Genomic DNA, 25541 nt, shown 5'->3' with positions numbered 1-25541 from the left:
TCACACCCACACAGCAGCACAGTTAGGCTCGAGAGTTTGGTGGGGAGAAGGATAAACCTCCATCATTCACAGCTATGGCAGCAATGCATTAAGGGTTTACAGTCTGGCATCATTCCAAATTATTCTTTTTGCTTCATTAATTTTTTTTTTACTCTGTTTTTACGGCATTGAGTCCCTGCTGGAGATGGTTCCGAAGGTAACTGCAGGTATTTTACACATCTCTATTCTTCATGTGGAAGTCCGGGTATTAAATGTGACCTCAACCAAAGCTGTCATGAAATGAGTATGTATGCACACTAACAAAAATAGAATTACCTGGAAAAACTCAGCAGGTCTGGCAGCATCGGCGAAGAAGAAAAGAGTTGACGTTTCGAGTCCTCATGACCCTTCAGCAGAACTGGTTCTGTTGAAGGGTCATGAGGACTCGAAACGTCAACTCTTTTCTTCTCCGCCGATGCTGCCAGACCTGCTGAGTTTTTCCAGGTAATTCTGTCTTTGTTTTGGATTTCCAGCATCTGCAGTTTTTTGTTTTTATCTCTTATATGTATGCACACTATCAGGTCTCACTGGATTGTGTTCAGAAGTGTAAACCCAAATTGACTATTCTCACCCCTACCCTAGGAATTTTAGTCTAACGATAATAAGTTTTTAATTACAGGCCTGTGAATGTGGAACTAGAACATCGACTCACTGAATTACAAGACCTCGGTTACTGAGGCTATAAATACTGGTTCCGCAAAAATGGTCCTTGCCACTAAATGGCTCATTGACCTTTGGCACGCATTCAGACAGACTAAGTGAACATTTGGAAGTTTGACAAGCTAAGCCATAGTAAGGAAGGATGGTTGGCCTTTGGCTACTGCTTGGTTCAGTTCAGTTTGATGGGCAGTATAAGCAAATAGAGATCCCTGCTTCTTATGATTCATATCAGTGTCCAGAGAAATGACATACTCCACATGTCCTAACCTTATCCACCCTCTCATTCCCAACCCAAGGCTTCCTTTGCAAAAGAAAAAAGTCCTGATCTTCTTACCCTTCACTAAGTAATGCTAAGTCTTTTAATATTTGCTATAATCTGCACTATATGGATCTGAAAGTACTGCGTAATGTCACCTGAAACTTATCATTGCCCACGTAGGCTTTGTTGAATTCAACAATAGGCCTTTTAAAAATAATTTCAATGGGTATTTAGAACACTTTTCTGATGCTTTGAGGCATGTTGAGGTCAGACATTGTAAACATGACAAAGATTTCTAAGGTGCTGCATTTTGAGAAAAAAACATGGAACAATGAAATGAAACAGACAACTGACGTAGCAAATTCTGGCATTGAGCAGCCAACAGGACAGGCAGTGAACACTGGTGGGACAACAGAGCTCTAGACATTACACAAAGAAACTCTACATTTAACAAGAAGCATTCCACAACGAAGTAACTTTCTGAGTGCTGAAAAAACATTGCAGTAAACATCCCTTGACGGCAGCAAGTAAAAAAAAATGTCCATTCATCCCAACTGTTGGACAAACCCATCGTAAAGGTAACTGTTAGTATTGACTTGGCAATGAACAACTGTCATGATGCACAATGCATGATTTCAGTGCCTGTGCAAAACCCCACTTCAAAGGAAGGTCACAATTACATAGCATTTACTCAGTGCATTTTACACCAACAGTTGCTGGGAACGAATTCCTGAAGGTTTTCACATATCACAGCACTTCAAATAAAAAATGCAGGATTCTACACAGAATACATAAAAGTTACAACACAGAAAGAGGGGGTTCAGCCCAACCAGTTCGTGTTGGCATTTACCCTCCACATGAACAAGGAACCTTTTTAGATTAAAAATTAGCGGTACACAATATCAAAAATGGAAACTCCCAGAAAAGCACGGAAAAAGGCAGCATCTGAATCTTATAAGTTAATTTGTCGCCAGGAGTCTTTGTCAGAATTTGTGCGGTCAAACCGGAAAGCCACTTAATGACACTGCTGAGGATAAACTAGGATGTATACAGGGGAACCGAGAGGGATAAGGAGAAATGTTAAAGATCAAAAAGAATCATTTTTTGATTCAGGATTCAACCACCAATGAGATGAACTCAAAATAAGGCCATGCCAGATATTTCCATAAGACATAGGAGCAGAAATTAGGCCTTTCGGCCCATCAAGTCTGCTCTGCCATTCAATCATGGCTGATAAGTTTCTCAACCCCATTCTCCCGCCTTCTCCCCGTAACCTTTGATCCCCTTACCAATCAAGAACCTATCTATCTCAGTTCTAAATACACTCAATGACCTGGCCTCCACAGCCCTCTGTGGCAATGAATTCCATAGATTCACCACTCTCTGGCTAAAGAAGCTTCTCCTCATCTCTGTTCTAAAAGGTCTTCCCTTTACTCTGAGGCTCTGCCCTCGGGTCCTAGTCTCTCCTACCAATAGAAACATTTTCCCCACGTCCACTCTATCGAGGCCTTTCAGAATTCTGTAAGTTTCAATCCGATCCCCCCTCATCCTTCTAAACTCCATCAAGTATAGACCCAGAGTCCTCAAACGTTCGTCATATATTAAGCCTTTCATTCGTGGGATTGTTTTTGTGAACCTCCTCTGGACCCTCTCCAGGGCCAGCATATCCTTCCTGAGATACGGGGCCCAAAATTGCTCACAATATTCTAAATATGGTCTGACCAGAGCCTTATGAAGCCTCGGCAGCACATCCCTACTTTTATATTCTAGTCCTCTCGAAATAAATGCCAACATTGAATTTGCCTTCTTAACTACTGACTCAACCTGCAAGTTAACCTTAAGAGAATCCTGGACTAGGACTCCCAAGTCCCTTTGCACTCCAGATTTCTGAATTCTCTCCCCATTTAGAAAATAGTCTATGCCTCTATTCTTCCTACCAAAGTGCATGACCTCACAATTCCCCACATTGTATTCTATCTGCCACTTCTTTGCCCATTCTCCTAACCTGTCCAAATCCATCTGCAGCCTCCCCGCCTCCTCAATACTACCTGTCCCTCCACTTATCTTTACAACATCTGCAAACTTAGCCAGGATGCCCTATTTCGACCTACAAAACCCAAAAGAGACAAGCTAGTGGATAAGAAAGCTAGGCTTCAATAAGACCAAGTTGCTTAGACTTTGAAGGCCAAATTATGAGACTTGGGTGGGCTAGTTTATAAGTCCCCACTGTCGTAGTACACATCTTCATAATTTCTTCTTTGAATCCATGTTAATATGCAACATTATACTTCTGTGAGGCCCCGTGGGGTATCTTCTGACATTAAAGGCACTATATAAATGCAAGTTGTTGTTATACAAAGGCAAGCCACAAGATATGAATTAGTCATTGCCTTACAACAGAAGGAAAGCCGCACAATGCGACTGACACAATGGACCTGTTTTAACTCTACGAGCTTCCAGTGAGTTAAAGTCAGGTCCTACCTCGCTGTGAAAATAGATGTCAGCTCTTCACCTTGACCTTCTCCCTTTATACTTTAGGTCAGTCCTTTAAAGGGGATCCTTTGAGCTGACCGTCTGACAGGTGTTATCCAATACGCTAACCTAAAGTTCTCTCTCAGATGCTGGCTGCCCGTTGTGCATTTTCTGCTGTTATTTCCAGACTCCAGCAATTGCTATTTGCCTTTTCAAAAAAAAACCTCCATTGCTGCAGTATCAATTCAGCACAAAGATAATAAGATGCAAAATGACTTTAAAAAAAGATCAAACATGTTGGGCATAAGAAGCTCCAGGCACTGATGCGCACACACATGCAATGAGAAAAATTATCAAATTAGAGTCAGTTTATAGCCCATATGGCAAACTACATTGTAGGTGTTATCTTGCACATTATCATTAACTCCAGCAAAAATCATGCAAAAATAGAACAGGAGCTAAAAACCTTAAAGGAGGGAACACGAAACTCAAGAGCCTGAATACAGCTGACATGTAGTCATTTTCTGATCATTGGACACCAATTACTACAGACATTTTGCCCTACTTGTTTCAACGGGTCTGACTTTCTGCCACCTCCATTCAGGTTTTTTCTATTTCCTCTCCTTCTGCTATTGTGACGTGTCCACATTCACCATTAATGCTCTCTCCTCGGGGATGGTAAGCTTACACCATCGTTGAGTTCACTAAGCAACTCCCCCCAACACCCATCCACCTCCCCACACCAAAGCTACCAGGCTTATGAGATTTAAGTGGCCTAAGCTCACCAAGCCTTAAATTTCCTTGTTATTTTTATGTCACTCTGCGTGCTGCTCTACTTACTTGACTGTTAGGCTGTATTTCCTAGTTACCCTTCAATTTTCTGGGAGAATTGGTTGACTTGGAAGGAGTAGACAATGTGCTAAACCAAGCAATCCTAATGAAGCCTTTCTGAGAAGAATTCATTCAGAAGGAACTGGTGAAATTTGTCTTAAAGAAATCACCAGGGTTGGGGGTGTGGGGAGGAGGAGAATAATAGAATACTACAGCACTGAAGGAGGCCATTCAGCCCATCGAGTCTGCACAGACTCTTTCAAAGAACAGTCCAGTCAGCCCCACTCTCCTGCTCTTTCCCCAGACTCCTGCAATTCTTTCTCCTGCAAATACTTTTTCAATATTCTTTTGAAAGTTACTATTGAATCTGTTTCCATCACTCTATTAGGCAGTGCATTCCAAATTCTAACCAACGTTGATTAAACCAGTTATTTCTCATGTCCTCATTCCTCCGGTTTCTTTGCCGGTTGTCTTAAATCTGTGGCCCCTAGTTATTGATCCTTCAGCCGTTAGAAACAACGTATCCTTATTTAATCAATCAAAACACCTCTATCAAATCTCCTCTTTGGTTCCTCTGCTCCAAGAGGAACAACCTCAGCTTCTTCAGTCTCTCTCCATGTAACCTTAATCCCTTCACCATGGCACCATTCTAGTAAATCTCTTTTGTGCACTGAAAAGAAACCTCTTAACTTCAAACGCACTAACAATCACGCCACACTCCACCCTGCATGACTTGAATCACGAGCTCAGTAGTATGAGAGGAAAATATGTCTTCCCCTCAACCAGAAAGCCGCTAAGAGCCAATTACCCAGGGGCCATCAGACGCCACATTTCAGTTGGGAGAATGTTCATTCTTGGGAAAAGGCAGCACTCCTGAGTACTTCCACTCGAGTTTCCCTTTCCGAGGATGCGGCGCAGGGTCGACGGCGATTCTCAAGAAAGATAAAAGGGAAACTATTTTTAATATAAACCACACTGACAACAAGGAAATGAGGCAACAGGCTTGCAGCAGGATTTCTGACCGTGTCATTAACTGTGGGTGCTTTGTGGTCCTATTACGGGTTTCAGGGCATTTTCTGATGTGGTCAAAATTCGGCTGCAGGCAGATGGAATCCAGCACCTTCAATACGGAACATTTATTTACGTTAGCCTCAGCATGGATATTAATAGCATTCCTGTACATCACAGCAGCGGAATACAATGACAGCTTGTGTTGCTGGATGGATAATAAAACTTAATTTCCAAAAAAAACTCTCTTCTGAAGGTCTTGACTGTTTGTCGGGGTAGGTGATTTTAAGTTGATTATAGCAACAGCTTGTTTGCTTTAGTTGGCCTCAACAATGCATGGCTGGGAAGGGTGAGGGGAAAAAAGAATAATCTATGCTCTTCTCCTCAACCAGCACCACTGTGAAAACACTTATGAAGCACTTTGGGAAGCCAAGGGTTAAACACATGATCGCTGTACACTGACGCGTGTCAGAAGGCATAAGGACATCAGGAGAGAGCTGTACATGTTTCCCTTTTCTACAACCAAACAGGCTGCTGATGACTGAATAAGTTAGCAATTTAAAGGCTGCAGAAATTGTGGAGCTGTAGCTCTTCTGGAAAAGACGGTGGAAAATGGAAATGTAAGAAAACCACTTACTCCATGAGTAAGACCTTAGTTAAGAGATTGCCACCCAGCAAGTACAACTGCACAGAGTCCTTTGGTTCCTTCATATGGACAGGGAAATGTGGACAGAGAAAGGCACAGCTTTAATAAAAAAGGACGGGTTGACTAGTTGAACTTGCAGCAGTCTGATTTTATCAGTTCCTAGCAAACTGCAGGGTCAACAAGCAGCAAAGGCAACAAGAGTCACGCTTCTGCAGAAGGTGAACCGGCACATGGACTTTTTCAAGTGGTTGCATTCGACTTTCGAGAGAGAAAAAAACCTAGGACTGGTAACTTTGCTGAACTGTGAAACTGGCAATTAAATGGAAAGCTTCCCATGGGAAGCTTAACTCTTTGCTTCACAAACTGCTTCACAAGTCTTTTACACTGTGATGCTGGTAAAGGAGAATAACATAAATGTATTTAAGGGAAAGCGAGATAAAAACATGAAGGAGAAAGGACTAGAAGAATGTGCTCATAGAGTTACATGAATTATGGTGGCTGGAGGCTCATGTAGGGTCTAATGGACTGCTTCTGCGCTGTAGATTCTGTTTAATCTTTGTAATTCTATGTATTTTTCTCCTCTCACCTCCTTTCCCCACAATAAAACAGTTCACAGCACAAAGGGCTAATGGGAAGTTATTTTTTTCATTTGAGAAAATAAGGGGCAAGGTGCTAAGTCCAGGATACCAGCAGGACTGAAAGGCAGGTAAAGTGCATCAAGAAGTAGGGAATTGTGACACCAATGGGATAACTTCAGTGAGGGTGATACATTGGCTCCCAGTGCAGCAACACATCAATTTTAAAATTCTCATTGTGGTTTTCAAATCCCTACATGCCTTTGCCCCTCTCCATTCCTCTAACTTCCTTGTGCCCCACAACCTCCCAAGATCTCTGCGTTCCTCGGATTCTGACCTTTTGCACATCCCCAATTTCTACTGGTCCACCATCGACAGCGGAGCCTTCAGCTGCTCAGGCCTTGGACTCTGAAATTCCCTCCTTAAACCTCTTCACCGCTCTTTCCTCCTTTAAGACGAACCTTAAAACCCGTCTCTCTCTGACCAAGCTTTTGGTCGCTTGTTCTAATGTCTCCTTATGTGGCTTGGTGTCAAATTTTGGATGATAAAAGTCCTATGAAGTGCATTACAATGCTTTGCTATGTTAAAGGTGCTATTTAAATACAAGTTGGTGTTGCTGGAGGCTGATTAATTAGGTCTTATACACAACGGTCAACTTCTTTCCATTGAAGTCAATGGGAAGCCTACCACCAGATTTTCACCCCATTCCCAGTCTCTCTCTTTCTTCTTTCAATGATGTTGAAAGTTACCCCACCTCCGAGCTTTTAAATTGCTGAAGGCTGTCTGAGGAATAGAAAAGACCGGGGGTGGTTTGGAGTTCCATAACCTTTGAGCTTCTGAGAAAGAATGAGTCCAGTGAGACTAATTGCAAAATAGGGAGGGTATGGAAAGATTTTAAGCTCATGGATCTAGGTGCTTGGTGAAAAGGAAAGTTCTAAGGTACAGCAACTAAGCATTGAAGAGATTAAAAAGACTGCAATGGAGAAAGATTGAAATGTAAAAGTGAGGGGAAGATCCCCCATTAGATGATGAAGAGCTATTTCAGTTTCACAATAACCTCTTGAAGTGAAGATTTAGTAGCAATAACTAGGCCTCTTTGCAGGTGAGGCTTAAAGTCAGTGGGCAAAAGTTTGTTAGTGAAGTCAGTGCACAAAGGGTGCAGCTGGATTATCCAAACTTACAAGAATGGAAAGAAATTGGACAGCACGCACTAAATAATCATTACTACACCATTTGGCATAAGTTTTCTTAGAAAGAAACAAGTAACTTGCATGCTTAGGTCTAAAGATAGACTCTATTTGCCAACATCAAGGTCCAGTCCTCATCTCAGCAGTAGGTTTTACGTGGGTTCATTTTAGAGGATGTAAATTTTTACTGGAATTGTTACTGCTTCCTTGATTCTACCTGGCACTGACTAATAACAGCATACTCTGGGATGGCGGCTCAGCGCATCAGATGTGTTCAAGACACGGTACACGTGCAGAGGCTACAATCAAAAAGTACATTCCTTATCATGGGCTGGGGATGGGGTAACTGCATTCAGCCTGACCACATGGATCTGAGTTCAGTGATCAAGTTGTCATAAGGCACTTCTATATATATGCTTCCGTAGTTCAGTGTGTGGGAGAGCCATGTGAGGGCACTCCAAGTATACATTGCCGGAACTATTTTAACAGGCCTGAAGTTCTGCCATTGAGGAAAAGGCAATATTTAGCAACGTAAATGTGGCATTTCAGTACACAAAGGTCACAGTCCTGTGATCCAAGCATCAAATACAAAAGCATCGTTAGCTCTCCATCTTCTGGGATAATGTCTCTTCCTTTCCCCTTCAGCATGCCACTGAGGAGTGGCTTGAAGTTTCAGAAAGCTTTTGCACTGCAGATCTTTTCTTCCACCTTTCCAACTTTGAAAATGCTAGGAAGCCCTTTAATTCACTCTTCAGTTGGCCTTGCAAAATGGATAAGGTTCCCATGGTATACCGAAGTAACCCAGAGCAGTGGCACATTGGCAAATCAATAAACCAGGGCGATCTTACCGAACCAACAACAGTAAAATCAGCTAAAAGCAAAAGAAAGTTAAGTGCTATGTTAACTGAAGGTGGCTCCCCGTGCTTTGGGATATTGTACACAGTGCTGTTTTGGGCCATTCTAAATGGTGGACTGGGCTACAGATAGGCAGGGGCGATTCTGACTAAACATTTGTGTAGATGTGCATATTTTCGTACGACCAACTAAACAGCCAATATTCCAGCATCAGCAAACCACTTTTTAACATTAGTACAGAACATTTTCCTGCTAAAAGTAAAATCCTGCAGAGAACAGGGAGCCAGGAAAGATTCAAAGTTTATTTATTGAATTATTAATATCCTTTCCACTGATAATGGATGCTTGGAAGCCTGCATTCAGGAGGTGAACCACTCACACCATTCATTATTTATTAATACAAATATATATCCGTGCTTTGATAACTAATCATGACAATCAGTTACTTGATTAACGTTATAGCTGTACTAAAACCCCTCAAGATTCAGGCCAAACAGAATGGTTCCTTTCTGACAGTTCATGATTTTACGATGCTGGATAAAGTGCGATGGGTTAAGGGCAGAGGGGCAATCCTCAAATGGAGACCAGTGACCTGAGTGTTGCTCTTCCTGTTTTCCCCCACCTTACAGCGTGCTGCCAGTTCCTGCTGAACTAATCGGAGGCCCATCAGAAACGGAGGTCCATTTACTCTGCCTCCGCTGGAATCCATTAAAACTTGGGTCTCAGAGGCTGTTGGAAGCGGAAATTTCAGATCCGCTATTGCTGTTGTTTGTTTGTTAGCTGTGAACCCATGCAGGCACTGCTCATGGGAAATTATCAAGGTAAGGTCACCATGAGGGTCTCAGGCAAACATCTGACCCAATTTGTAAAGGTTATTTGAAATAAAACAAAGTGGATCTCTTCTTCAGAAAGTCTGAAGGGGAATGATGGCTTCTTTCTGTACTGTTGAGTTCTATATCATTCTGTTACCTCATGATAACTCTAAAAGTTTTGACACAATTAAATCCCAACTCAGAGATTATACAGATAGATGGTGTTGGGTCAAATTCACTCCAGCCTGCGTGTAGAATCTTCGCTTGTGCTTGCTCCCACTGCTTCACTACCTCTGGAACTGCCTTCCCTTACTACCTTTCCCTGTGCCATCAAACGCTTCTTAGAAACCTGTCTCTTCAACAGTGTCTTTGGCCTCATGCCCTATATTCCTTCAAATTCAGCTTGGTGTTTACCTGTCCCATTTTGTAAAGCACTCTGAAATGAGAGGAGCGCCGTACAAATGTAAAAATTATTCAAATGGACATGTCACATTTTGGGCTTTGGATAGCTGGCTAGAGGAATGTAGTAACCCCACAACGCACATCCAGGAAGTATTTGGTACTATTACTAGATGTTCCAGCTGTTGAGATGCCCACATTAGATTGCCTACCGCACAGTGCTTACAGTAATACAAAGAATCACATGCATGTAAATGCAGCATGGTCAATTTTTTGTTCCTTTTGAATGACTAGGCATCCTTACGGATGTGCCGGCTTTCCCTCCTTGCACTGCATCCAACTGATCCAATATGTCTAAGCGCAATAACAGGAACGTCTTCCCTCATCTTCGGCTCCTCTCATGTTGATGAGCACAAGAATCCACAAAGATACACTGGACGCCCCAGAACAATGGGATCGGCTTACCTGGTGATTCATTTGGTTACTAAGTGTACCTCCTACCCAAATGATCATCACACATACTTACATAGTTTAAAAAAGTGGCAAGACGATTCCCAGTGCCTAATTCTTTGAAAGCATCAGGTTCATCTTTCTATAAAATGAAATGAGAATGAATACACGCACAGCAAGAGCACGCACCATGGACGACCACTCATGGGTACTTACATAATTTAGAAAGGTGGCTAGTCTATTCCCCAGCGTCGCAAGATTGCTGTCGAAAGGGCGCTGCAACAGATTTTATTTTAAAAAACAAGTTTATCCTAGATGTCTTCCTGTTAAGGCTTCAAACCCTCATTGGCTGCTTTCACCACACAAGTCCCAGCAAAAAGTTGTACTTGAAGTTCTGCTTTAATAATTTTGACCAGGTCTCAATTTATGAAATTGGTTCTGTGGCTGCAGGCATTGACTGAATGCAGACAAATGGATATTCCTCATCTTGCACAAAAGGACATTTTGGTTTAGGATTGTTGCAAGAAACCAAAGGATAATAAAGAATTAACACAGCGTTACCAAAGATGGAAACCTGAGTGGATTCAATCTGAATTTTTCCAATAAATATTCTCTCAAGGAAGACATTTTATTCCAACTTTCATGTGGATTTGTGCTGGTGAATGGGTTAATCGATGAATGTAAATAGGCAATGGAATTACACAATGATTCGATATCGTGTGACTCAGCAGCCACATCACAGCAATAGGGAACCAGTGAGATGACTGCTGAAGGCTTTGGAGTCCTCTATTTCAAAGTATGAGCCACTCAGGCATGGCTATGAACCATAGTTGATGGTTGTTCTACTGACGCAAATCAGGCTTAACACATTTGTTTTGTTGACAGGAATTTGAGTGTTTTAATAGATTTTCCTTTCTTCCATTTACAGAATGGTTAAAGTCATGGTCAATGACATGAATAGATGGATGCCAGCCCATCACAACCCCCGCTTTTATTCAACCATCTACTAAGAAGCATAGGCCAACACCCTTCAGCTGATGACAGGCAGCTGGACTGGAAGAGGTTAAAGATTTAACATACTGTTTTAAATTACTATTCAATCATACCTTGACACTGGAGAAGACAGTTGATTAGTTTGTGCAAAACTCCTTTAAAGGTTATTCCAATCAGTCTGTCAAGGCAGCCAAGGAAAGAAGCTGTTTCCCTTATAACTTCCAGGCACTGCCTGGACGCAGATGCAATGGAATAACATTCTTAAATATGAGCAAAAATAAAAACAAAAAAACTGCGGATGCTGGAAATCCAAAACAAAAACAGAATTACCTGGAAAAACTCAGCAGGTCTGGCAGCATCGGCGGAGAAGAAAAGAGTTGACGTTTCGAGTCCTCCTTAAACCAGCTTATATTTCAGCTCTTTCCTGGACTCGAACTCAAGTTCTGTCGAAGGGTCATGAGGACTCGAAACGTCAACTCTTAAATATGAGCAGTTCATTTTCTAGATCTCTGGAGATTTCTCATAAAATTCAGGGAATCCTACATGGACAGAATTTCCTAGAATTTGTTATGGACTGGGACACATACAGAACCACAGCTTTCTTGATTTATAACATCCTTATAAGTTAAACATAACAGAGCTAATTTAATGTCCCAACATCCATTTAAATAGCCATCACAGAAATCAAGAAAAAATACTTAGGAAGTTTCATTTGATGATTTAGAGATTGGGAGATTAGAAGCCTCCTGTGAGACTGGAAGAGTCAATACCATATTTAATTCTCAAATGATGCATTTCAATTTGGGAAGCAGTCAGATTGCATTACCAGCACAGCTGAACAACATAAATCTCTCTCATCTTAATCGTCAACAACAGATGATATTAACTGTGACAACAAAACAAACCATTTAGACTGGGGGCTTTGTAAAAGACAGGGCATGATGGTATTCAGATTCAATTCTGTCAATAGGTTCTCAATTAATTCAGAGATCAGATCAACAAATAGCACCAGGAAATTATTTGGCAAAGTCAGCACTGTTAGATCTTTGGGTTCTTTCCAGATCTATCAGCAGGAAATTTCAGCCAGGTAGGACTGCATTCAGGTGTATTTAAAAGGCAGTGTACCAAATATTACAAAAGTACCACACAAGAGAGTAGCATGGCTGCTTTTGTTGGGGGGTAGGGGGAAATTGTTGCACTACAATTGTCATTCAAGTTTCTTAATGGCCTAAGTCCTATAATAAGTCCAAAAGAAGGCTAGCATAACAAAACTCTGATAAACTCGACAAAGCTCACTGTGGATAACTGAACGCTTCATTCACTATCAAGGAGTGTGTCAAGAATTCAGGACGCCAAGCAAAATCCAACTTGCTCCTTACGGCGAGGAGGTAGTTTTAAGTGATTACAATGATTAGTTCATATTTATTGTCTCTTACTTTTGCTACTCCAGACATAAGGAATGGGACAATAAAATGCCTTTCTTACTAAAAAAGCTGAAAGGTTTCTGCCTCTAGGAACTACTGGCTGAATTAAAAGATGCAAAGAGAGGCAAAATCCTAACTGAATGATAAACTCAAATTGATGGCCACGTTTCTTTTATTTGTCTTTTTAAGAATATTTTGGTTTCGTCTCTTTAACTGTTTAAAGAATGTTTCTCCCTGCCCAGCTCTTGACCACACTGAATAGGACTTGTGTTCAACAGGCACACATCTGCTACTTTAGTTTTTTTTTCACTACAGCAGGAAGTCCAAATGAAGAGGTTCCATGAAAGGCCCAATAGTGAAGTTATGAGATCGTTTTTAAACAGTTGAGCTATTGTTGGAACTGGACATAAGTGGTAGTGAAATCCATTAAAATTGAGCTGCAACTAACCACTTACTGAATCAACTAATGCCCTTCACTTGCCCTCCTCCTGATTTTATTCATACAGAGCTTATCCATTCTGAGCTCTTCTGTCTCTCACACAGGCCCCACCGTTTCACCCTCTTACTCCACTCATACATGTATTTCCCAGAGAACAGTGGACAGGTGGAACAGATTATCAGCTCGCATGGTGAATGCCGATTCAGTGAATCCCTCCAAGCAAAATCTAGTCCTGTTTCTGTTTGGGGCGGAGAAAGCACTTCATACAAAAGGTTGGTACTGCATAGCATCTGGGATCAAAGTGATCTCCTAGAATCAGGGAAAGGTTACAGCACAGAAGGAGGCCAACTAACTCATCGAGACCATGCCAGCTGTCTGCGAGAGCAATTTAACTAAGTCCACTCCCCACCCTGCTCCCTTCCCTATAGCTCTACACAATTTCTCTCTTCAGATGCTTATCCAATCCTCTTTTGAAAGCCATTAGTGTATCTGCTTCCATCACGCTATCGGGCAGTGCACTCCAGATCCTAACTACTTGCTGCATAAAAAAAGTTTCTCCTCAATTCACTTTGATTCTTTTGCCATTCACTTTAAATTGGTGTAGTCTGGTCTCAAACCTTTCACCAATGGAAACAGTTTCTATCTATCTTCTCTGTCTAAAATTCTCGTGGATTTTAAATCCCTCTAACAAATCTCCTCTCAATCTTCTCTTCTCCAAGGAGAATCGCCTAACTTCTCAATCTATCCCTGTAACTGAAATCCCTCACCCCTGTGACCATTCTCGTAAATGTTTCCTGCATCTTGATTAGTTGGCTGGCTACAGTCACCTAAGGGAGTCAAGAATTTACTAGATGATTTTTCGCCAAATTTTCCTGAGTTTGTCGCCTCGCCCATGAGATCACATGGTTTCAGGTAGTGTCTTAAACAGTATTGTGATGTACAGGCAATGAAAATGTTTGAGACAGGCTGGATGGGACCAAGGGTATTATTCCAATGTTCATATGACATGTGATTCAGTGACTTCTCTTACTATCACTGCTCTTATATGACCTGTCAATTCACATTCTCTTCTTGCTGATCGCACTAATCCAAGGTCTCTCATTCTAAAATCTAATCTTACTGATCGATTTGTCATACACTCATTCTGAACTTTGGGGCTGGATTTTACAGCTCCACGCAGGAGGGTTTGAAGGAGGGGGGCAATCGAACAGACAGCCTGCCCGCCAACGAACTGCAATTATACCAGCAGCAGATTTGGCGTTGGACGACCTGCCTGCCAATTGGCCAATGGAGGCGCTTAAGTGGCCAATTAATCCCCACTTAAAGGCCTCATCCTGCTGTTGCTGGAGTTTAACCAGCGACCAGTGAGGCCCATGCCAAGCATCCAGCCTGGGGTTTCCCTCTGTGGGCTGACGGCAATGGGTAGGGAGGAGATGTCCCTCCTTAATGGGCCTGCAGGGTCCAGCAGACAGCCCCCTCAAGGTTTTACTCCCCCCAAGGCTGTCACCCCCGCCTCAAAATTGACCTCTCAAACCCCAGCCCTCCAACCCCCATGCCAGGGCCTGCCACCTTGGCACCTGGCGAGACCCCAAAAACTCAACCAAATCCTGATTAAATGCTGCTCATTAGCGTTTCGAAGTGCTGGAGAGCGGCCGGCCTCTGATTTACCAGAATAAAACTGGACTCCAAGGGTTAAGCTACAAGTTGAGATTAAAAGAAAGTAGGGTGGTATTCCCTGGAACTAAGAAAGTTAAGGGATAATTTGATTATAGCTTTCACGATTTTAAGGGGAACAGATTATCCATATGTGTTCTGGTAAATCTAGGCTGCACTCCCTCCATGGTCTGTTCATCCTTTCTAAGGACCAGAACCGCCTCACTGCTATGTCACTCTGATCGCAATGTGCTCCTTGATTTTGTATTTACTGAGGGTGTGGAGATTAGTTGTACATTAACAGGAAATAATTCAATGCTCTTCTAGCTGTAAGTTAGGCAGTAGGAGCCCAACTACATCAGAGGCACCTCTTTCATTGTCATCTCACAGTGCAATCTGATTTTTTTCTTCAATTCATTGGGTAGATTAGGGGAAATTTTTCACGCGGGTTAGGAAGTCTACAACTAAGGAGCATAGTTTTAAAATAGATCCCGACCTTACAGGAGTGAAATTAGGAAACATTTCTATCCATGAAATGTGGTCGAAGTTTAGAACTCTTTTCTGCAAATGGCAATTGATGCTCGATCGATTGTTAATTAAAACCGAATTGATAGATTTTTTTTGTTAGTTAAAGATATTGAGGGATATGGAGCAAAGGTGGGTATACGGAGTTAGGTCAGCCATGATCTCATTCAATAGTAGTACAGCCTCGAGGGACTAAACGGCCGCCTTCTTTTCTTATTTTCCAGTGTGAGGAAAGCTCAGAGTGACAAACCATATGCTGCAAGGGTTACCAACTCTGGTTGGATATATTCCTGGAGGTTTCATCACATATCACATGACCTCTCACCCCCACCGACCACCGACCCCCACCCCACCAACCCCCCAACAACTTCCCTGCCCAGTCAAACTTCCTCCTTCCCTCATCTTGAATGTTTTTATTACTAAGGAGAAAAATTATTCAACAAAAATGAATTAAACGTATAATTTGTTTATGCCACTTTAGTTTTTCTCTCTGCTGTTGCTCACCTCAGCATCCAGATGACTCCAGGGCAATCCTGGAGTGTTGGCAACCCAGAACTGAGCTAACAAGAGGAGGACTTGGGAAATTTTGGGTCCTGACACCAGGAAAACGTGAGAATAAATGGACGTTGTATGAATATGGTAAAAACCGAGTGCAAATAATACGTATTAGTTGAATCAATGCTTCCATGTGGTGTGAAGCTAATGGGTTTCACTACTTCAACCACAGCTTCATCCAGTTTCAACAAATTGTGTCCTATGGTTTTTTTAAAAAAAAGGACAACATTTACTTTTATTCCACATTTTTATCCATGATTTAGATTTTGGAAAGGTCATTCATCACAAACTGAGTTCGAAACGTTGGGCCGTGATATGATTTCGAACCGTGGCCTGAGGTTTCAGAGTCTGAACAGCTGCACTCCAGAGCAGATATCTGATTAAAGGAATAACGCTGTAACTCTAGATCTGAAGGGCTATTATGGCCACTTACTCTGGAGAAATCGAAATGAGGCTCATACTGCCCTCCGACCCCGTAATTGGCCACCTGCAACAAAGAGACAAACCGGTGAGAGGCTGTCGGGCTTGGGAGTGCTCAGAGTCAACACAGCCAGCAGCTTACACAGAAACACATTTCGTCTGTGGTGTAAATGCCACACCACATACAGGAGCCTTTCCGACCACACAACATTATTTGAGCGAACGTTTTGTGGTTGCCTTCACTTGTAGCTGAGTCATGTGTGTGCCCTGTCCCACCTCCACCCCCAACCCCCATTTAACCATTTGACAATGAAAACATTTTAAAAGGTGGCCTATAGGTTTTCTGCCAATCCTTTGTTTGGGTGTGTTGAATATTGAAGGATGAAATGAGAAAACCTGCCTACGTTCAACAAAGCCAACTTCTTGCAAAGAGCTTGGCACAGAGACAGTTGGCCAACTAGCCTCTATCTGTGATAATATCTCGATTCAGGATTCCTCTGGTAGAGGCAATTTCCATTCAAGACTGCATCAGCAAGGTCAAGTACCCACTGGCTTGTAAACACACAACTCATCTGACTGACTGCTGGTTTAGCCACTTCACATATTCAGAGGACAAGCAGATTTCCAGCATCTTATCATGTGAGCACTAAAACAATCTCAGTTGCATAAAATAACTTCTTTTAGACTGAGAGAATGCCAATCACATATTCTCAAGGTTCAAGAATTCACCAAGGCTCCTTGGACAGCACCTTCCAAACCCATGATCATTACCATCTAGAAGGGCAAGGGCTGCAGGTAGATGGGAACACCACCACCTGGAAGTTCCCCTCCAAGCCACACACCATCCCGTCTTTGAAATATATCGCCGTTCCTTCATTGTTGCTGGGTCAAAATCCTGGAACTGCCTACCTAACAGCACTGTGGGTGTACCTACACCACCTGGACTGCAGCGCTTCAAGAAGCCAGCTCACCACCAGCTTCTCAAGGGCAATAAGTGCTGGCCCAGCCAGCGAAGTCCATATCCCAAGAATGAATATAAAAAGAGGTGAAGCTTTTGTTTCAGTCTCACTGTTAGCAATGTGTCCTGAAAGTTTATTTCCTCCCCATAGTAATTGGTCAGGCCTCCCTCGTTTTGTTCTCACTATCTGATGACCTCTGCTGCAAAACGTGTCATGTGTGGATGTCAGGCGAGGACAGAATCATCCTTGGCTGGGATACCTTTTCTGAATCGAACAGTTTAAGTCAGGATCAGAATGATACAGGGGAGAAGGAGGCCATTCGACCTGTCTTGTCTCTTCCTGTTTTCTGAAAATAATAGTTAATTAATCCCATTCCCGAAAGCCCTGAAAATTTTCCACCTTCAAGTGCTTATCCAATTCCCTTTTGAGTGCTACTATTGAATCTGCTCCCACCAGTATTTCAGACATTGAATTCCTGATCTAGCAACCTGTTGCATTCAAACCTTTTTCTTCAGCTACCTCTTCTTTTGCCATTCACCATGACCTGGATAATACGCTCTGAAAAAGGGAGTGAAACACACACACGCCAACGTATCATTGAGCGCAAAGACATCAGGTCGGGTTTCCTGGCGTCATTACGCCAGTCTGGGGTAATGCAGCTAGTGGGAAGGCCTGGAAATTTGGAGCCAGCCCGTGCTGTGCAAGTTGAAACTAATAGGCTAGTTGTACTCATTAAAAAGGCAAACCATTACCATATGTGCAGAATGGAATAAAACCTTTTCAGAGTGGGATTTATGCTAGCTGTATTTCCCATTTTTTCATCAGGCAGGCTGTAATGGTGGGTTGTCTGAGGGCAGAGTTAAATCTTGGCTGTTCAGTTTCCTTGAGCTGCTGGAAGTGCTTCATGGAAGAAGTGGATGTATATGGACTTAATGATTTAAGAACCTGAGACCCCAGGCAGAGAGGTCCATTTCTGCATTGCGCTGCTAAAGAAGCCAGGGTAGCCTTTAAACGAAGAGCGCGATACGGGTTATAGCTGACGAGCTGCAACACCGGATATTTTTTCCAAGAGCCGTAACTAAGCAATATTTATAGGCCATCATCTCTTAATCCTTGCCCGCCTTACAATGCAGTTTCAGAGATTTGAACGGAGTACCTGAAGTAACTCTGCAGTCTCCATTTCCAGACCCGTAATGTCCCCTATTCGTTGGTTGATTCGCTTCACAATGGGATGCTCATCGTCGTCCAACCACGCGCTACAGACAAGAAGTGACACACAAAATAAAATTGAGCAAGACAGAACACTACTGCGAGATGCATCCAAACTTGGTGGCAGTACATGGCTAAATGTTGGACTCTATGAAGATATAATAATGAATGATAAAAGGACATGCTGTTTTAGCAACAGTGCATAACCGACATTCTGCTGTGGATCACCAGAATCAAGGCTCCAAAGTTGGACCAGATAGATTGACCATTTTTTAAAATTAACATTATTAATTAAATTCATGTGATATAGTGATTTCCCACAAAATATTTACAGGAAATTCTCATGGGTGATGTTGCCTTTGAGTGGGATAGGGTGTAATAAGAACTTACAAACTATAGTGACAAACTAGATCAGGGTTACACACAGATAGTGAGAGACGGAACCACAGTGGCACAATGGGCTGAATTTTGCCGTCGGTGAGCAGGGGGTGGGGCCCGCTTGCCGACGCGCAAAATGACGCGGGATGACATCTGCCCCCTCAGCATTTCCCTGTGTGTGCTCATCCTTGGACTCACGCTGGACTCATCCTGTTCAGCCGCAGCCACTGTGTCTACATCTCCTTCGTCCACAGCGTCCCCCACTTTGCAGTGCAAGATTGTGCAGAGCGCAGCATGCTACCACCATCAGGGACACTCAATCTGGGGGGTACTGGAGTGCGCTCCCGGAATGGTCCAGGCATCGGAAGCGCATTTTGAGAAGACCGATGGTTCTCTCTACCACAGCCCTTGTGGAGCCGTGGCTCTTATTGTACCGGTGCTCAGCTTCTGTTCTTGGATGGTGGAGAGGCGTCATGAGCCACCTTCTGAGGGAATATCCCTTGTCACCCAGCAGCCATCCATCAAGCCGGGCTGGAGCACTGAAAAGCCCTGGCACCTGGGAGTGTCTGAGGATGTAGGCATTGTGGGGGCTGCCTGGATACCTTGCACAGACTTGTAGAATCAGCATCCTGTGGTCACACACTATCTGCACATTCATGGAGTGGAAGCCCTTCCTGTTGATGAAGGCACTGAGCTCACCTGCTTGCCCCTTGATGGCCACATGTGTACAGTCTATTGTACCCTGGACACGGGGGAAGCCAGCAATGGCCGCGAAGCCTCTGGCTCACTGTGTCTGACTTGCCTGATCCCAGTGGTAGTGGATGAAGGTCAATGCCCGTCTGAACAGAGCGTCTGTAACCTGCTTGACGCAAGTGTGGACAGCTGATTGGGAGGCACCACAAAGATCACCCACCGACCCCTGGAAGGAGCCAGAGGCATAGAAGTTGAGGGCAGCTGTGACCTTTAGAGCCACTGGTATGGAGTGTCCACCCACACAGTTAGTGGAGATCTCAGGCCTAATCATCTGACAGATATAGTTGACTGTATGAGTGAATGGAGGAGCAGACTCAATGGGCAGAATGGCCTAATTTCTGCTCCTATGTCTTATGGTTTCCCTGGACAGTTGGAGCCTCCTTTGGCACTGCACCTCAGTCATATTGAGGTAGCTGCTTTGCCGCCTGTAAACCCTGGCAGCAGGATAGTGGCGTCTTTTGTGGCCCCTTCCACCTTGGATTACCTCTTGACCCTGCGCCCCTTGTGCCTGCGCCTCTCCTCCCAAAGGTGGCTCCCCTGGAGGCTGAATGTGCACCCCTGGCCTCCTCCCCCTTCTAGCCCTCCCTTCCTCCTCAGAGGAGTTGCCTCCAGTGGAGAGCTCAGCTCCCATTCCCAGGCTCAGGGAGGCTTCCTGAAACCTACAGGCCCCAAAACAAATCCTCACTGCGAAGTGCTGACCCGAAGGCTCTGCGTCCAGTCCAAGTGGCTGGTGTGCGTTTTGAAATTCCCATGCTCACACAGGCAAATTTCAGTAACTTTCGTACAATAGGTTCTAAATCTGTGGAACTGCGACCCCATTGAGCCCTCTTCTCCCGCTCGTGGATGAGGATCGTACAAATTTCTGCTACCCGCCTGCCTGTTGCGCCCATGCGACGAGCTGAAGGTCACACGGGCGCCGCAAAATCCCTATCAGTTAGAGCCTCAAGGGGCCCTTAAGTGGCCCGTTAATCAACGGCGGGCACGCAACAGAGATCGTCGCCCACCCCCCCCCCCCACCACCGAAATATCGCGATGGCGAGCGGTGATATGGGGACCCTCCCTCGCCCGACGACGTCACAATTACGCATCAACGAGCGGGTCCCGCACCCCCACCAAACGGAAAATTCTGGCCGTTGTTAAATTGAAACCGGCAGTTTATATGGTCCAACTTTGTGCCCGTTTTGTTTGATTTCAGTAAAGTTCAAGGTGGACAGATTGGCATTGCAGATTAGGAAAGAGGAGGCAAGTTGGTAAAGAGTTGCAGAGTGAGTTAAGAGCTCATTGTTTCAGTAGCATGCTGGAGAAGGTTCAAAAACAAAACTGCTAATCATTTTGTGACCTGCCAATGTACCTGCTGTTTAACGACAAGCAGAAAAGTGTGTATAAAATGTATTGAATCAGCAACCCATTTTACATCCTTCCTGATTGACACCGTCAAGTGAATCAGGCTGCTGATTCACTATTATCCATTTTGCACTACAGCACAGAGTCAAGATGACCATCCCTGCAGTGCGATGTAATACCACAGTTTGTAGGAAGGTGCTTTGCCAGACACCAGAAATGCACAGCCTCCAGTGTATGGGCAGTGCTAGCAGGCTGCAAAGGGGGACCCAGGTGTCCTTGTACATGAATCACAAAGTTGACATGCAGGTAACAGCAAGCAATTAGGAAGGTAAATCGTATGTTAGTTTTTGTTACAAAGGGACTGGGGTATAAGAGTTAAGGAGTCTTCCTCTAATTATCCATGGCATTAATCAGGCCAGACCTAGAGTAATGTGTCCAGTTCTGCTCTCCTTATCTAAGGATGATATACTCGCCCCAGAGGGAGTACAATGAAGGTGCACTCGACTATTCCTTGGATGAGGGGCTGCCCTATGAGGAGAGACTGAGTAGACTAGACCTATTTGCTGTGGCATTTAGACGAATGACTGGTAATCTCATGGAAACGTATAAAATTCTGAAGGTACTTGACAGGGTAGATGCTGGGAAAACGGTCAAGATTTTGTTGGGCCAACGGTGGTCACATCCATTGGTTGGAGAATCAGTGGGGAACCCCCATCAGTTCCATGGTCAGTTCAAGGGCAGGAGGGTGACTTTCAGTGACTCCCCCTCCCCACCCAATGTCGGGTCCCTCAATTGGGCACAGGGTGCCTGACTACAACAGGGTTTGCTAGGTGGCCTTCCCAGGGTGTGGGAAAGCCAAGCGACTCCCATTTAAATCCTGGGCCACCACTAAATTGCAGTGGGCTTAGGGACAATGGGTGTCACTTGACTCATTAATGAGCCTGATTGATGTCAGGCCGTCTGCGGCTGGAAATCCTGCGCCAGCTCCATCCACCTCTGGCTTAAATGATGAGAGGTTTTGCCGCTGCCAGGAGATGGATACGTGGTCTGTCACATGTTAAATGGGCCTGGCCACCACGTTTCCCACGGCGATGGGGCTGCATTAACCCCAGCCCAGTGTTTCCCCGAAGGTTGGTGATTGGGAGAGTGCCGGAGGGAGACTGAAGTTATCGCCTTCGGGAAATAAAAACCTTTTCAACGCTGTGGAAACTCAGTAAACTGGATAAATTCAGAAGTGTTCAGTTGGGGTCTGAAAAAGAAAGATGGGTTGATGCCCTCTCACGAGATGCTCAAGGTTCTCACTCGCACAAAACATAAACCTACCTTTCTCCTTCAGACACTGAGCAACTCCAATGCACATACATGCAGCTTTCATTTGGAGAGGCTCTTTTCAAAGGGGCAGTGAGGAACAGGAACGTCCTGTGCCACTTTTGTCATGAAAATCACACACGCAAGTGACATGTATCACATGAGGGCTAACATCATTATGTTGTGTGTTTGCAAACAAGCCATGTTCCAAATACCTCAAGAATCTTCAGGAAACAAAAAAAAAATCATGTGACAGGAAATCCCTCAGTTAGCTCTGGTCGCCAATTTTGCTGGTGCATTTCTATTCATATGGTTGTGGGCCTTGAGCCCTTGGACCTTTACCTCTTCATCCTTCTAAGCTGCAAACATGTCATTCTACACACTCTTCCTTCTTCCTAGATACTCAGTGTGGAAATTAAGTAATTCTTTCCCTCGAATGCTACATTTTGGACTGCTTTATCTCCATCGTTAATCTCATGGCATATGGCTTTTAAGTTTTTCTCCCAGATTTTCCCCCTTCACCTCAAAGTGCAATTCCACGGAAGCTGCTTGCTCTCTGATACCTTGTCCAAGTGGTCACTCTCCAATTTGAGCCTAGACAGCAAGTGCAGATGGGCTATTTGACTACAGGAACCATCACAGTTGATCACCAGATGTTTAGACAGTCACACTTGCACCAACTGGAAGCCCTGGCCAACTTTCTCTTCCCTAACCCAAGATGTCGAGAGCACTGATACTGCCCCTAACTCACCAGGGACCAAATATCACCCTAGTCTGTACAGATTAGCTAGTTGATGGCTTAAGCAAAATGAGCTGCATTCAGGGGACTCTTTCACCAAAACTCAAGCTTGTGTCAAACTAATGACTAACTCCCGAGTTACTCTGGCTTCCCATCTGCTCCTTTCAACCTTGCTGGTGTCCTGCACTTTGTGCACCGGGCACCTTCTAAGCTATCTTTCTAAATTTAAAAAACATTGGCCATAACGTCTAATAGGATGGTGCACCTTTAATGCAGCGATATCCTTGGTGACTTTCTGAAGATTTTCATGAATTTGAGGAGGGGAGAGAAAGAGTGTAATTAACACCATACTTTTCTTTTATCAACCAAAATCCACATTAGAGAGACAGTAACGGTTTCCTTAAAACAAGTCTTCAGTTCAATTCCTGGTGGACACAAGTCCACAACGAACCTGAGATGCTTCACTAACTGGGCAACCTCAAGGCAAGATATCCAGAACAAGTGGACATCCATGATGACAGAATTTGCCCCTGCACGAGACTTGACCTGAATGAAACGGGTATGAACGCCAACATTCTCTGCACTTCTTCTTCTTGCGTGCACATTCAGCTGTGAGCAGAGCATGTTGGAAAAATGGCCCTAGATAGAAGATGTGGAAAAAACTGAACTCTGCTGACTGGCAGCTATATCCAGTAACTGATCAAATATTTAACAGCAGGAAGGCCCCACGTTTTCTGTGCCAGAGAAAATGCAGACCTCTGAACAGCTTTATGTTGCCATCTGCTGTTGATCTTGATAATGGGCAGCTTGTACCCTGGCAACCTTTCTCTCAATGTAAATCATAAAGGCCACTTCGCAGAATTTTCCAAGGCATCACAAGATCTACTTGGAATTCAGTGAGCTGAACGATTTTGGAATGTACTGATTAAAAATCTCATTTATCATGGCAAAGAAAAATAGCATCATACAGCATACAGAAGAAAGCCATTTGGCCCATTATACCTCTGCCACCTTTCTGAAAGAGCTGCCATACAACTCTGCTTTTTCCCCCAAATCTCTGCAACATTTCCCTTTCGAGCAGACACTTGATACATTTTCTTAAAGTTACCGCTGAATTTGCTTCTACCATAATTTCAGGCATTGCACTCCAGACTAGAACAGCTCGCCTTGCAAAAAAAAAAGTTTCCTCTCCCCTCTACACTTCTTTTGTCAATTATTTTAATCCTCTGATTTCCACTCCACATTGGTATAAATTTGTAAGCTTTAAGATGACAGTTTTAAAAAATTCTTTCATGGGATGTGGGTGTCGCTGGCTATGCCAGCACTTATTGCCCACGCCTAATTGCCCTTGAGAAGGTGGTGTTCAGCTGCCTTCTTGAACCGCTGCAGTCCATGTGGTGTAGGTACACCCACAGTGCTGTTAAGAAGTTCCAGGATTTTGACCCAGCGACAGTGAAGGAACGGCGATATATTTCCAAGTCAGGATGGTGAGTGGCTTCGAGGGGAACTTGAAGGTGGTGGTGTCCCCATGTATCTGCTATCCTTGTCATTCTAGGTGGTAGAGGTCGCAGGTTTGGAAGGTGTTATCAAAGGAGCCTTGGTGACTTGCTGCAGTGCATCTTGTAGATGGTACATACTGCTGCCACTGTGCGTCGGTGGTGGAGGGAGTGAATGATGAAGGTGCTGGAAGGGGTGCCAATCAACGGTCTGCTTTGTCCTGAACGGTGTTGAGCTTCTCAAGTGTTGTTGGAGCTGCACTCATCCAGACAAGTGGAAAGTATTCCATCACACTCCTGACTTGTTCCTTGCAGATGGTGGGCAGGCTTTGGGGAGTCCGGAAGTGAGTTACTCTCTGCACAAGTTCCAACCTCTGACCTGCTCTTGTAGTCACAATATTTATATGGCTGGTCCAAAAAATGTATTTTTTTATTAAAATCTCCCATCTTAAATCTCACAAATTATACCAATACCCTACATTTTCTGGCACATTCATTCTAAATCATCCCCAGTACCATAAAACTGTGGAACTCTTTAGCTCCCAATATGTCCTCTCCTTCAAAGCCCCAAAGCATCATCTAACTGCTACTTCTCAATTTACCTCATTTTCTGCTCCTGTTTTTCTCAACCTTGATATTCCACACAATGGGCTTTTACATTTCTCAACACAATCTCACAATTTTTCTCCTTTTTTTTTGCAGTTACTGCTCCTCTGTCTTTGGTTGAGGAATCACCAAATCTGGGCCCCAGGCACCTCTTTGACCTCCCTAGCACTGCGATCGGATCAGTACCTATCACCAAGTGATAACTTTGACAGGCAACATGGGAACTGAGAAAGCTCGCACAGGAACAGCTGATAAGCTTCAATGAAAGATTTGAGCACTGACCCAGGCTTAAAGCAAAGTAGAAATGGTTTGCAATGTTAAAATGTGAAATTCTCTTGAATAAAAAAGGAGCAAAATCCAATACATTAAAACCTTCCAATTATGTAAACTCATAAAGAAATCATGCTCATATTAGAGTAAATCACGGCCCTCAAGAAAGAGACAAGGGGAGGAAGTGGCTTAGCAGTTATATCACTGGACTGGTGACCCAAAGGCCCAGGCTACTCTGTGGGCAACAGTTCAAATCTCACCATGACAGCATAAAAGC

At 43.8% G+C, this 25541-nt stretch overlaps 1 protein-coding gene across 11 annotated transcripts in view; it reads right to left on the bottom strand.

Moving 5' to 3' along the window:
• The window catches only part of LOC121281082 (prolyl 4-hydroxylase subunit alpha-2-like), a 110536-nt gene that overhangs the window by 6558 nt on the left and 78437 nt on the right, over positions 1–25541 (bottom strand). For 7 of the 11 annotated variants that reach the window (XM_041193722.1, XM_041193721.1, XM_041193724.1 and 4 more), the window contains 4 exons: positions 18318–18417; positions 16216–16269; positions 10410–10469; positions 10270–10335 (listed from right to left, as the gene is read on the bottom strand). In XM_041193722.1, coding sequence (XP_041049656.1) covers positions 10270–10335; positions 10410–10469; positions 16216–16269; positions 18318–18417 — 280 coding nt within the window. Of the gene's footprint in view, positions 1–5069; positions 5194–10269; positions 10336–10409; positions 10470–16015; positions 16270–18317; positions 18418–25541 lie in introns of those variants that run through there. The other 4 variants (XM_041193730.1, XM_041193729.1, XR_005943808.1 and 1 more) reach the window with 3 other exon arrangements.

This window comes from Carcharodon carcharias, chromosome 8, assembly GCF_017639515.1.
Source record: "Carcharodon carcharias isolate sCarCar2 chromosome 8, sCarCar2.pri, whole genome shotgun sequence".
Lineage (NCBI taxonomy): Eukaryota > Metazoa > Chordata > Chondrichthyes > Lamniformes > Lamnidae > Carcharodon > Carcharodon carcharias.
This window is presented reverse-complemented; position numbering and strand designations above follow the sequence as displayed.